At 43.0% G+C, this 13,892-nt stretch overlaps 1 protein-coding gene across 2 annotated transcripts in view; it reads left to right on the forward strand.

Annotated features, from left to right (window-relative positions):
• NPTN (neuroplastin) overlaps positions 1-13,892 on the forward strand; it is a 73,568-nt gene that overhangs the window by 40,276 nt on the left and 19,400 nt on the right. For both annotated transcript variants that reach the window (XM_043555055.1, XM_043555056.1), the window contains exons 3-4: positions 2,297-2,468; positions 6,096-6,190. In XM_043555055.1, coding sequence (XP_043410990.1) covers positions 2,297-2,468; positions 6,096-6,190 — 267 coding nt within the window. The remainder of the gene's footprint in view (positions 1-2,296; positions 2,469-6,095; positions 6,191-13,892) is intronic.

Raw genomic sequence — 13,892 nt, forward strand, 5'->3', positions numbered from 1 at the left:
CTTGCTCCCAGCCGACTCTCTCCTGGATCTTTAACACTTAAGGGGAAAAGTGCTTTCCTTTGCCTTCCAAGAATTCTTGGCAGAAAGTCTACCAGGTTGCTCTCATCAACTTCTTAATCTCCCTGAGCTGCAGTGGGCATTTGCATCGTCACAGGTAAGAGTAGCATTTATTTTGGCCTCCTTGTGTTTAAACATCTAGAAGCTCTTGGCCTCATTCTCAGAGTTTACCCTTTCTCAGTGCAGTCTGAGAAGAAGAACCAGAAGGAGAGTCCCAAATGGGACAGGAAATAAAATTGGATAATAAAAATTTAGTAAAAACCTAAAAGTGTGTTTGGGTTTTAATGTTGCCTTTATATTTTTAATTTCTGTGGAGTACTGGTTCTCTCTCTCTTTTTTTTTTGTTTTTGTTTTTGTTTTTGCTTGGTTTTGATTTTTCTTGGAATTGTGGTGCTTTCTGCTGATGGTGTGTGTGCGCCTTCCGTTGCAGGGTTTGCAGCCGTTCTGCTCGACTTAAAGGCCCAGGGATTTGGCTTCTGTCCAGTGTGTTTTGGAAACCATGGGACACCACTGCGCTAACGTGTTTACATGCATCTGCTTCTGTCTTAGTGGCTGCTATGCCTCCATTATCTGTACATAGAGACCCTGTTTGATGTCACCAGTAAGGATCAGTGCTGAATGGAAGATAACCATTATCCTTTTGCCAGAGTCAGAAAATAGTGAGAGGCAATTTAATTGAAGAAACTTGAGGATTTGCTTTATTTGCCACAGTGTTCTTTGATACGAGTCTACAGTCAGAAATGTTGCATTGATTAGGAGGTCCTTGGGCATTATGTTTTTCAAGTGTCCCATGACTGCTCCATACTATCCTCCTCCCTGCACAGTGAACAAGGTTTAGTTCCAGTGAAGGGAGAGAGTTCTGTCCTCAAGAGTTAAGAGTCAGCACTATACTGCGTAAAATGGTGTTAGGTTGCTGCTACAGAGTTGCCAGGGGCAGGGAAATGGGAAGCTAGTCAAGAATTTCTGAGAAAAAGTGGAAAAAGGATAAAAGAGGAAGAAATACCTCTAATGGTGGATGGGAAAAGTTTAGACTTTACCTGAAAATGTTTAAGTGTGGGAAAAGATTAGAGATAAGTAACAACAACAAAAAGACAGCAAACAAACATCTTGACTTTCATATAGTGGTGGAATTCAAAGGGCTTTAAGGATGAACCTTCCAGGAATGACAGAGTGTGCCTTACAGAATTTCTGCTCAATGTGTTCTAATATTTGGGTCAAATAGGTTATTTTTGTAGATTCTAAACTAATGACCCCAGGTTATCTAAGCCCAGGATAGAACCAGAAGATGAAGTATGTAACTTGCTGTAGGGTGGAAAGTGTGGGGGGGGATTTGGGGCCGGGAAAGGGAGGCAGAGGTAGAGAATTCAGTCAGATGTGTGTTCTAGGCCCAGCTTTGCCACTAATAATAATTATGGCCTTGCACAAGCCATTTTCTGTCTCTAGCTCTTCAAGAGTGGGGTTTAGTGAACTCTAAGGGCCTCTCAGCTCTAAAATGTTTACAGCCCATGATACCAACACATACTGCATTCTAGTTATATTATCTCCACAGTGGAATGTGTTTTAAACAGGAATTCTGAAAAGGTTTTGTTTTGGGAATAAATATGGGCTGGAGAGAAGAACTGTGATGATTCCTTAAGAATTTTCCCGTGGCATATTTTGGAAAATACAATAGACTTCTGGCAGGAAATTTGCTTTTAAGGATCTACACTTTTTCTGCATAATTAATGGCCATGGCTGATTTGCCATAGGTTTATCAGAATTAAATGTGGGAAAAGCCATACATGTATTATCTAATTATAGAAATTACTGTTCCAAGGCCTAGTGACTCCATAGGGAGTTTATTAGTTATATAAATGATACTGCCTTTGTCTTCAGAACTGCAAGGTGGAGCCTGGTTTTCTAATTGAAGCTGAATTGGTTGGTGGTTCTTACATCATAAAACCGTGGTGTTAAAAGTGTAAGTGGATTGTTGCCAGTATAAGTACCCATAATACTCCCATTCTTTTCACGTCTAGGCCAACTGGTCTTCAGGCTGTTGTCTGCGCTAGTGGTCATTTGCTTATAATCATTGTTTTTCCTTTCTTGACTTCCTCCAAACTGGTAAAGTGAAATTCCTCATGTGGTCCTGTCTGCCCTCCCTCTTCTTCTAGTCTCCCCATCCTACCCCATCCAATTCTCAGGCCAGGGCTACAGAGAACAGAAGGCTGTGGCTCCCTGTCACTGTGCACTCTTATTACAGAGCCACGGATTGTCACCAGTGAAGAGGTCATTCTTCGAGACAGCCCTGTTCTTCCCGTCACTCTGCAGTGTAACCTCACTTCCAGCTCTCACACCCTTACATACAGCTACTGGACAAAGAATGGGGTAGAGCTGACTGCCACTCGCAAGAATGCCAGCAACATGGAATACAGGTGAGAGGGACTAACAGCTCCTAGGAAGATGGGAGGGAGCAGTGAACTTACTATGGACATTCATAATCCATAATTATGTTACGTAGGAGACACATAAGATATATATGGTCCTCCTCTGGAGAGTCTAATCCAGTGTGTCGGGTGAGGCCCAGGAACCTATTAAAGATTTCCGACGGAGTCCAATGAATAGCTAGGCTTGAGAGCTCTAGGTGTTCCTCTCATTATGATAATAGAGAAACGGAGGGCATAAGGTGTGATTTGCTCAGGGTAACCATGCTAGTCAGTCGGAAAGTCAGAACTTGAATGCAGGTCCCTTGACTTAATTCAGTGCTTTGAGGAATCAGATTGAAATCTGCTTTAGGACTCTTAGAGCAAGAACACCGTAAGTGATCTTTCGCCATTGGGTAGAATTCCTAGTGAGTTACCTTTTAGGAGTGATTAATATGACCATAACCAGATCAAGACCGGTGGATTTAGGGCTCTTTAGTGATCTGGAATAAGTTTAGTAGCCTGTAAACATCCTTTGATGAAAAGGGGGATATTTGCTGGCTGAAGTTAACCTGGCACCCAAACATTTGGTGCTTTTTTGTAATGTCTAGAACACATGGCACCTCACCTTTCAGAATAGTTTGTGTTTAAAACCTAATCCCGAAAAGGATCGGCTAATCCTGTTTGGCAGGATTATGCAGTGAGAAGAAAGAGTGCACTGGAGTGAGAGCAGGAAGACTTGTGTACCCAGTAGTGGCAAGGACATTCTGCAGTATTTTGCAAAATTGAGATCTTTTCATACCCCTTATTTATTGACCCACATTAATTTCTGGATCCTCCTCCTTTTCTCAAGTGAGGAAGCTAAAACTCCAAGAGTAATGACTGTTTTCCAGGCCAAATACTGTATCTAGTAAATTACAGAAGCAAGGGTTGGTTCCAGGTCTTCTGACTTTCTAGAATCTAGGTCATTTTTTTTCCCCCTGCCATTTTAGTGGCAAGCTAATCTGTCTCGACTGTAGTTTCTTCTCATATTAAATTGGAAATATAGCCTCAGCTGTATTCTCATAGTTTGGAAAACGTTAATCAAATAGAAGTGTTTGGTGGAATGAAAGGCATATATATATTCCTGGTCTGTTTCTTAGTTTTACAAGTTTGTATTTTTTAACAACTCTTTCAAGGTACCAGACATCCAATTGTGTTTCTCTTGGGTCTTGTACTATGTCACCCATATAGATTTGAACTGTAACTATAAATTTGAGCCTGACTTTATAAAATGCTGCTCCTCCTGCTTCTCCTCCCTCTCCTCCCCTTGCTCCTCCTCCTCCCCCTTGCTCGTCCTCCTCCCCCTTGCTCCTCCTCCTCCCCCTTGCTCCTCCTCCCCTTCTTCCCCTTCCTCTTCCTCTTCCTCCTCCTCTTCTTCCTCTTTTTTCTTCTTCCTCTTAGTTTATTTGAAGCTCTCCAGGAGTGTTCTGCATTGTCTGTTTTTCAAGGAATCTGTGTTCTCCCACATTTTGTGGAAAAAAAAAAAAACAACCAAACAGCTGATGAGCCCTTGAGCCACCTGTTAGTTTGGTCAGCCATGGAGCCAGTCTCAGACCCTGCTCCTGCTCAGCTGTAGGGGACGTTTTCCATTTGCGTTGTTTCCCAGTAGCTAGTTGACGGGAATGTTGTAGGGAGATTTTGAGCCCATAGGCATGGGCTCAAGCTTGGGAGTCATCTTTCTAAGTCTTTTCAAGGAACTTAGAGTCAGTCTGAGCTCTGAAGATATAGCTGCTGCTCTTTCTCCAAACTCTGGAACATTTGCTAAGAGCAGCTGACTTGTGTCTGTTTTCTAGTTGGGAGGATATTGGTTTAAGAAGAGCCACTTGTATGAGGTTTAGAAGACTCTTGGCAGTTCCTCTTAGAATATTAGGTTGCCATGGGTATGCTGAGACAGTCCTGGGGATAGACTGTGTGTCTCTCCTCATCCGTGGTCTAGTAACCCGTATTTCTTTTTTGCAATTGAACAGTAAGGTGGATAAATATGTTCAGCCACTCAGTGGTCAAGGTTTCTCGCAGGCATTAACTAGTGCAGTGGAGCTTTGACCATTGCAAGTTCTCTGTTTTAACCACTGAGTAAAAGAGCAGGATCTGTGTAATGGTTATCAGATGTGGATTTCTCTGTTTTCGGTAATTACACACCAGCCTTTCTGCATATGTTTGGGGGTGTGTGTAGGCCATAGTGTGCTGAGCTGGTGTGAAGTTGGTCATTAGGGGCAAGACAGCTTGTTAAGGATCACCTTGTGAATTCAGAGGAAGTGCTGTTCTGGCCATACACACTTCCTACAGTCCTCCTTGTCCCTCTACTTACCTTGGTTGGGATCTCTGCACAGCTATGCATTCTGAATTTACATTCACTCCATCATTTACTCGTTTATTCATCCCCCTGCTATATTCCAGCGAGGCCATGAGCTGGGTGTAGATCTGTTCACCAAATAAACAGTGCCTGTCCACATAGAACTTGGTCTGTTGGGAAACTAGACATTCATCAAACAATTGCATAAACATATAATTACATGTTGTGGTGAATGCTTGTGAAGAATGACATTGTAGTATTAGAGATACTATCATGGAGGGGATGTCACTTAGATTGGGGGGTAGGAAGAAGTGATGTGAGCCGAGACTGATACAAAAGTAGGCTAAGATTGATGGGAAGACTATTCTCTGTAAAGGAACATCTCATGTCAAGGCTTTTTTTCTTTCTAACTTTTTTTTTTAATGTTTATTATTTTTGAGAGAGAGAGAGCAAGCAGGGAAGGGGCAGAGAGAGAGGGAGACACAGAATCAGAAGCACGCTCCAGGCTCTGAGCTGTCATCACAGAGCCTGATGCGGGGCTCGAACTCACAGACCACAAGATCATGACTTGAGCTGTAGTCGGCCGCCCAACCGACTGAGCCACCCAGGCGCCCCTTGTGTCAAGGTTTTGAGATAGGAACGAGTGTGACACGTTGAAAAACTGAAAAGAGCCCAGCAGGGCTAGAAAGTGGCTGAGGTGAGGGTACGACAGATTATGCAGTGCTGTGGAGTTTTAGCTGCACTTAAGCATTAAAAGTGTATTTGCCTCTCTGCGGTCGGTGCTGTGATGGCGGATTTTTTTTTTTTTTTTTTTTTAAACTATCCCTTGGGTCCTGTTGGTGAGTAGACTTATTGAAAGGCATGCTACTGAAATACAGGGTGGGAAGAACAAGATGAGAAGAACAAGGGTCTTTAGGGAAACACAGAAAAAGGTTTGCTTTTTTCTGCTCTTATTTATTTGACTAGAACCACAAGGTGAGCAAAAAGTTTTTGGTGATGGCTCCATCCTCTATATCTAAATATAGTCCATAGTATTTTGTACAGCCCTCTATTTTGATTACTTGTTTAAGGTTAGAGACCATGTATCATTCTATCTTTGTATTCTATCTTACTCCCAGTAAGGAGTAAAGCATTAATGTTTCATGGAGGGAGGCTTTTGCTTTTAGTTAGGAGGGGAGTTGCATTCAGGGACACAGTTTGGAGAGGAGAGTCCCTGGTTACCCTCTTGATTCTTCTTTTGTTGTATATTTTGTTGTGTATTTGTTCCCAGCTTCCTTACTTGATTTTTTTTCTCATCTCTGCAGGATCAATAAGCCGAGAGCTGAGGATTCAGGCGAATACCACTGTGTATATCACTTTGTCAGTGCTCCTAAAGCAAATGCCACCATTGAAGTGAAAGGTACAACCCAACAGAGGCTGCAGTGTGAGCCTCTCCCTCTCCTTCTGAGACACTACCTTGTTCTGGACTCCCAGTCTTCAAGCTGTTCTTGTTCCCATTGTGGGAGGCAATATAACATTATGGTAGGGACTACAGGCTCAGGAGTTCAGCTGCCCAGGTTTAAATCCAAACCCCATCATCTGTTAGCTGTGTGACTATGGCAAGTTATTAGATTCTTTGTGCTCCTGTTTCCTCATTTGCAAAATCTACCTCGTGGGGTTGTAAGGAGGAATAAATAAGTTAATGTAGTAGTTTGAACCATATGAAATTGCTGTTTTTGTCTGGTAACAGTTTGAATGTTGGCAGCTTCGTATGGTTCAACCTATGTAAATGTTTTCGAGCAAATAGTGCCGTGAAAATATTATTACACAGATCTCCAATTGGCCAGAAGGATTTGGCAAAGTACAGTGTGCAGAGTGAACATAAACTATTTGTGGATAATTCATTAGAATTTTTTTTTTAGTGTTTGTTTTATTTTTGAGAGAGAACAAGCGGGGGAGGGGCAGAGAGAAGGGGACAGAGGATCTGAAGTGGGCTTTGCGCTGACAGTAGCAAGCCGTGAGATCATGACCTGAGCTGAAGTTTGCTGCCACCCAAGTGCCCCATTCATTAGAATTTTAATAGAAACTCTGGGTGCATGGCATCTTAAAGATGCAGCTGTAGCTAAAAGTTCCCAAAAGGGCCAAGAAAACTAAAAGTTGAAGCTACTTAACATCATGAATCCCAGCTTTCCTGTGTTATTTCAAAGAAGCAGCTGAGACCCAGAAAAGTACAGCCATGAACTCTGGCTCACAGAGTGGTTTGTGGCAGAGCTAGCATTAGAACCCAGATCTTGATTCTCAATCCCATGTTTTTCCATTTTATAAAATGACCGGGGGGGGGGGGGTTGCTGTTTGAGGTCAGACTGAAGAAATGAGGGTTTTTAAATTTTTTTCATGTTTAAAAAAAAATTTTTTTTAATGTTTTTATTTATTTTTGAGACAGAGACAGAGCATGAGCAGGGGAGGGGCAGAGAGGGGGGGAAAACACAGAATCTGAAGCGGGCTCCAGGCTCTGAGCTGTCAGCACAGAGTCCGACGCGGGGCTCGAACTCACAAGCTATGAGATCATGACCTGAGCTGAAGTCGGACGCTCAACCGACTGAGCCACCCAGGCGCCCCAGATTTTTTTCAGTCTTTATTTTGCTCAGGAAGGATACGGATTTGTTCTTCAAATCCTTGGGTGATCCTTAGCAGCTGGAAGGATAAATTTAGTAAATGGGAAGGTCCTATAATAGCAAGTATCAGATCTTTCTTAAAATATTTAGAAGATTAGAAATTCAGATTAAAGAAAGGCTTAGATTCCAAGTTTCAATGATCTGTTATTAAATGAAAGTAGTGTCTTGGTGACCCAGCCCTAATTTGTAAGTTGACGTAAGGACAGCCAGTGTCTCTTCCAGTTGCCACGTTGAATTCTAAATGCCTGAAAGGGTTTAGTCACGATGGCCTGGTAATAGTCCACACCGGCCAGAGAATGTGGGCTTTGATTAATTCAGGGCTTTTCTTGGAGGGATCTGGGTTTATCTCTGTTTTTGAAGGATGGCACATTTGTTCAACATGAGGATGAAGGTGTGAGAAGTCGCCTTTTCTCTAAGCCTGCCATGTATCTTTCCTCACCTGGGTGAGCTGGCCTGCATGGGGAGATGTTTTACTCCTCCACGAGAGACCAGAGGCCCTGCAGCATTCCAGGCTGAGCCTTTGGCACAGCGTCCAAGTATGGAGGTAGCAGGATGGGCGAGGGAGGGAAAGTGGTGTGTGTAGTTAGCCACCCTCCCCAAACCTAAAGGGTGGTTACATGCAGTTCCTAGGCCTGGCTTCCCTGTGATAGTGCTGATTGGGCTCTAATGATTTCTAGCAGAACTTTCAGGAGTAGAGACAGAAGAGGTTTCCCATTGGCTTGGCTGCTTGAGAGGTGGGCTTCAGTGGCCCCTGAGGCAGCATCTTTCCTCACATTGTCTTTAGCAGATAGGAGGTGGTGGGCTGGGGGGCAGAGAATGGGAGGCTGCAAGCAGGAATGATTTCAGAGGAAGTTAAAACATTCCATGGCATCTTTTCGTGACTGCGCGAGATGTGTGCTGTTGCATTTTACTGACAACAGCTCTGTGAGGAAGATTGGGCAGGTGGTGCTATCCTGGTTTTAAAGGAGTAGACCTTAAGAAAATTCTCTTTCATAGAATCCTAAGCATATGCTGTGATTAGCTTGGACAGATATGTTAGTCTCTCAAGAAAATTCACAGGGAATTCCAGTCTTTCTCCTTTCTGTCCCCTAATACCTGGATAGAAGACAGGTGAACATTTAATGTCTTACAGGTGATCCTTAGTTTAGTATGGAAAAGACTGAACATTTGAGTTTTTCTGTTTAGCTTCAAAAAGATTTGCTATAGGCCCAGGATCATATTCTTTAAAAAAAAATTTTTTTTTAATGTTTGTTTATTTTTGAGAGAGAGACAGACAGTGCAAGTAGGGGAGGAGCAGAGAGAGAGGGAGACACAGAATCTGAAGCAGGTTCCAGGCTCTGAGCTGTCAGCACAGAGCCTGATGTGGGGCTCGAACCCATGAACTGTAAGATCATGACCTGAGCCAAAGTTGGATGCTTAACCGACTGAGCCACCTGGGCACCCCTAAAGTTTATTTATTTATTTTCGAGAGAGAGAGAAAGAGAGTGAGTGGGGGAGGGGCAGAGAGAGGAGGGAGAGAGAGAATCTCAAGTAGACTCTGCACTGTCAGCACAAAGCCCGACTCGGGCCTGAATTCACGACTCATGAAGTAATGACCTGAGCTGAAATCCAGAGTCAGACGCTTAATTGACTAAGCCACCCCAGGTGGCTAAGCCACCCTGGGGGTGCCCCAGGATCATATTCTAAGCTAGGTGGTTGTGGTTGCCAACCCAATGCCTTGCATTGAGAGAGAGGGAGGGAGGGAGATGGAAAGAGAGAAGGAGCCAAGGTGGGAGGGAGAGGGGGAGAGAGAGAGAGAGAGAGAGAGAGAGAGAGAGAGAGAGAGAGGTTGATTGATTCCCAAAGCATTTTCATATAAACTCTGGTTTTATTTCCTTGGTGCCTCTGTGTTGGGTAAGAGACAGTTACCTTTTTATAGCTATAAAGACTTGAAAAATCTGAGTAATACAGGTAAGAGGTGGTTGTACTCGAGAGAGATTTAAGGAACATGAGTGACCTCTGTTGAAAGGAGTCTCTTGAGCGTCTTCTTTGTGGTTTAACTAACTCAGCGTGTCAGGGCAATAGAATTTACACCAGACAGATCTCTTCAGCACCTGTTCTGCACTCAGTCCTTTTCTTCCCCATTTGGCTTTTATTGCATTTCAGCACCTCCTCCCTGGGGTGTTGTTTGGGCTCAGCACTGTGGGGAGTGAAGGGTTTATACTAGGCCAGAACTGGGCACTGTGCAGCAGATCAGCACATCTTGAGTTACTTGTGGTGTGCAAGAGAAAAGAAGGCTGCAGGAATCCGAGGGAGGGGTGTGTGTCCTGGAACAGACCTGAGGTGGCAGTGTTTTCCACCTTAGTCTGTCAAGAAAGGAATTTTGAGGATGGTAATATCTACGTGTAGTAGGGAAGGCCCTGCGTCTGAAGTAGGGTTTTTTTCTTTCACTTTTTTTTTTTCTTAAAGGCCAAGAATGAGGCACAGTGTAAACAGGAAGATACTGTTACTGTTTAGGATTACATTTCTTAGGTATCTAGCAGGTGACCTGAGCAGATGCTGGAGGTGAAAGATGGAGCAGGGCTGGCCAGGGGAGAGGAAACAGCAATGACTAGACCTTAGTGGGACCTCTGCCCCATAGCCCAGCCTCTCTGGGGATCCACTTAGATAACTCTGGAGAGGCATCTCTTTCCCCAGCTTTTTGACTCTTCAAGGCTTATGTCTTCCAGAGAGTCCACAGCTCATTACAGAGCATTTGTGAATGGATAAGTATTGAACTTTCTATTCCTGTAATTCTTTAACCTTTCTAACTCTTACTCTCTCCCTCTTCCCCTTTCTTCCTTTTCTAAAATTAAAAAAAATGTGCTCATAAAAAACCACATAAAAATGTCTGTGAAATCTGCAAAAAGGAAGAAATCCCTCTCATGACTCCTAAACCCCATCCTCATCGCTCAGTTATTTTGATTAATCCAAGAAACAAGGAAATGCAATTTTATTCTGTTTTTAGAAAAAGATTTTGGTGGTCATCAAATCCTCTGCAACAAACATGCTACTGCCTCTTGTGAAAGGTACATCCCAGCCCTACGAAGGTCTGGGTCTAGGGTCTCATCAGGCTCATTATCTCTTCCTGCTCACTGGGCACTGCGCGTGAGTTTCAGTCTTCTGGGGGGTACCAGAGCTAAGACTGATCTTGTTTTTCTCTCCATACTTCTTAGTTTTTTTTGTATTTTAATATTATGACTAAATGTTAGGATCTCTTTAAGTGACCTTGTCTGGCATCCCTGTTTCCTCCTCTGTTGTGTGGCCTTACAAATGATATATTACAGTTCAGACTGGCCGAGATGGACCTCATGGTGATGACACCGAATATCATTAAGAGTAATAATACATATCTCTCATCTGTATGGCCCTTTAGCATGCAGATTGTTCTCATGGTTATTTATTTGTTTGATAGGCAGCTAGTTTGGTAGGTGAGGACGCTTAGAGGTTGTGACATCCTTAGGTCAGAGCTGATGGCAAAGCTGGTTCTGACTCAGAATTGCCCATACTTGAAAAGTCTTAGAGAGCAAAATAATAATAATACCTTGAAGCTTCTAGAACACTTTGAGCATCAACTTCAGCCCAGATAACCATACCTATAGTTTCTTTTCATGGTGCTACCCTGACCTTCATTAATAAGAATAAGAATGGCTAACATTGCACATTAACTGTATGCCAGGCGCCATTCTGGGTGCACTGCTGTTTCTGTCCTCCCAGTAGTCTTCACAACTTTTGGATGGAAATGCTGTTGTTATTCCTACTTTCCAGGGGAGAAAATGGAGACTCAAAGGAATTAGATGACTTAACTGCTGTGGCAGGTAAAGAGTGGAATGTGGGTTCTCACCTGTGCTCCTGAACACTAAGCCATGTTACCGTGTGCAGCATATAACAGAAGGCCTTGGACTGAGAGTTAGAGGAATCGGATTCTGATCCTGCCCTGCCATTAAACTTGCTGTGGCCCTAACCGTTTGCTCTCTTACCTTGGGCCTCAGCTTCCACAAGCATGGGATGAAGCAGGATGAGATAGATGGTCTTGGAGGTCCTGTAAGGCTCCAGCAGTCTGTAGTTCCCTTATATGGATACAAATGAGAGGTTGGGTTATTAAAGGAAAATGATCTCTAAGCTTCTTTTCCTCATGGTAGTGGCTATGTCACCTTCTCAACTTTGTGAATGTCACCTCAGTGTTCCTCATACTTCCACTCATCTTCCTGTCTTAGGGGACACTCCTTCTTACAGTCGCCTTGTCTCAAACACTGGTGCGAGGAAGGGTATGAAAGCAGTGGTTCTCAAACTTGATTTAATGTGTAGGCAATGTGGTCTGACATCAGGCTTTATTAAGAGCATTCTGGGTGATTATAGCATATAGCCGAGGTTAGAATCATGGTCTTAGAGGAGACTTCAGTTACTACCCACTCAGTGCTCTCTCCTGCAGGAAAGGGAAAAGCCTCATCTGCTGAAGGCAGCACAAGTCCCACAAGTCCCTGCTTTAATCTTTACAGTTGATGATGAATCTACTCTGTGTAGAGAAGGCTTATTGAGCCACAAGCCAGCATCCTTGCTTCCATCCTGACCAGTCTCGTATTGCTTCTTGGGCTTAGCCCTTGGCTTAACAGTAAATCTTTTTTTTTTTTTTAATGTTTATTTTTGAAAGAGAGAGGGAGACACAGAATCTGAAGCAATCTCTAAGCTCTGAGCTGTCAGCACAGAGCCGGATGCGGGGCTCAAACCCACGAACCCTGAAATCATGACCTGAGCCGAAGTCGGACATTTAACCGACTGAGCCACCCAGGCGCCCCAACAGTAAATCTTGCTGTTATCTCTGCCTTCTTCAGCCAAGCCTCTTAATTTTGCCTACAGCAAGATGAGGTGTCTTTGGGATCTGATAGGCTACATAAAGGAAGCAATGAGATCATCATATGGAATAGTATGTTTACTTAGAAACAGGCTACTCATTGACACCTTTAAGGATAGAGTTTCTTTGAAAACGAGTTGTGAGGTTATGAATTTGCTTTGAAAAGTGAGCACCAAAGAAGCAGTCCATGTAAGAAACTCCATACCATGACCCCTTTCTCGGCTCTGTCGTGCTTAACTGTATTTAACATCAGCTTCAGGTGAACATAACTCCATTGCCTAAGTGGACATTTTCTACAGCCACCAGTCTGACAGAGAAGCTGGACGCTCTGCTCTGAGTGTAGGCTGGTCAGGCAACAGAAGGTATTGAGGAGCATGAGGTTGTTCTCACTCACAGACCCAGATAATGAAATCGGGTTCGGTGTTGATGGGGAACTAAGACTCTTTTGGAGCCCCTGTATTGCCATTCATTAGGATACTGGAAGGATATCTATCCATTATCTAATTTCATTAGAGTATGTGACTAATGAAGGGAGAGAGCCAGTTAATTCCCAAGTGGGTCTGTGAGCTCTTTAAAAGTCTCTTTCTTCCTCCTTGCCTCCTTGAGAGGGCAAAGGGAAGTAAGGTATTTGTGTCAGACTCCTCAGACCTACCTTCAGACCAGCAGATCCTGGTTAAGCAGTTCCTTATTAAGTGGCAAGCCCACAGAAGATAAGGCACGTTAACTAATATAAATAAATAGGCCATTAATAAAAATTTGTCCAGTATCTGACCCGATTAAACTTTACTGGAGTTACAAGCACAAGTCCTGTTTGTGTCGGCAAACAGAGAACATAATAATCAGCATCTCTTTGATTTCTTAGAACTCAAAGGCCAGAGTCTAAGCCTAGCCTTTCCTTTCCCTGACTACTGATAGGTCAATTTAAATGTTTATTTTTGACCCCGAGCTCTAGTTGTTACAGAGATATAACTTAATCCTTACAAGACCTCTGTGAGGTATGTGAATATTACTATTTTACAAAAGTGAGTAATGAAACTTAAATGACTTAAAGGACTTTAAATGAGTTACTCAGTTGGTGAGTAGTAGTCTCATTAGAGCCTAAATTCCTCTGACTTAAAGTCCAAAGCTTTTTTACTTATGTTATAGTGTATGGAGTAGTTAAACTGTGACAGGTAAATCAGTCCACTACAGATCTGGAATGTTCCAGTACCTCTACAAGCAAAGATAACATTTGGACAGTTTGTTATGCATGTTGTAAAGCATACTGTATATTTTTATTTTTATGGACTCTGTTCTAGTTTGGTTTATTTCCCTTCTGTATGTAAAGTTCAAAAAGCATAGCCTCTGGGATCAACCCTGAATTTGTTTCTAGCTTCACTGTTAACTAGCAGTGTAATTTTAGATGTTAAATAACTTTTCCAAACTTGAGTTTTCTTTTATGTAAATGGGGTAATATTTTCTTTCTTCATTGGGTCGTTAAATGACCCCCAAACTTAGTGGCTTAAAACAAGAAACTCTTACTACCTCATAGTTTCTGTGAGTCAGGAATTAGGGAGCAGATTAGTGGGGGTGACTGC

This window comes from Prionailurus bengalensis, chromosome B3 (genome assembly GCF_016509475.1).
Source record: "Prionailurus bengalensis isolate Pbe53 chromosome B3, Fcat_Pben_1.1_paternal_pri, whole genome shotgun sequence".
In the NCBI taxonomy this organism is placed as follows: Eukaryota; Metazoa; Chordata; class Mammalia; order Carnivora; family Felidae; genus Prionailurus; species Prionailurus bengalensis.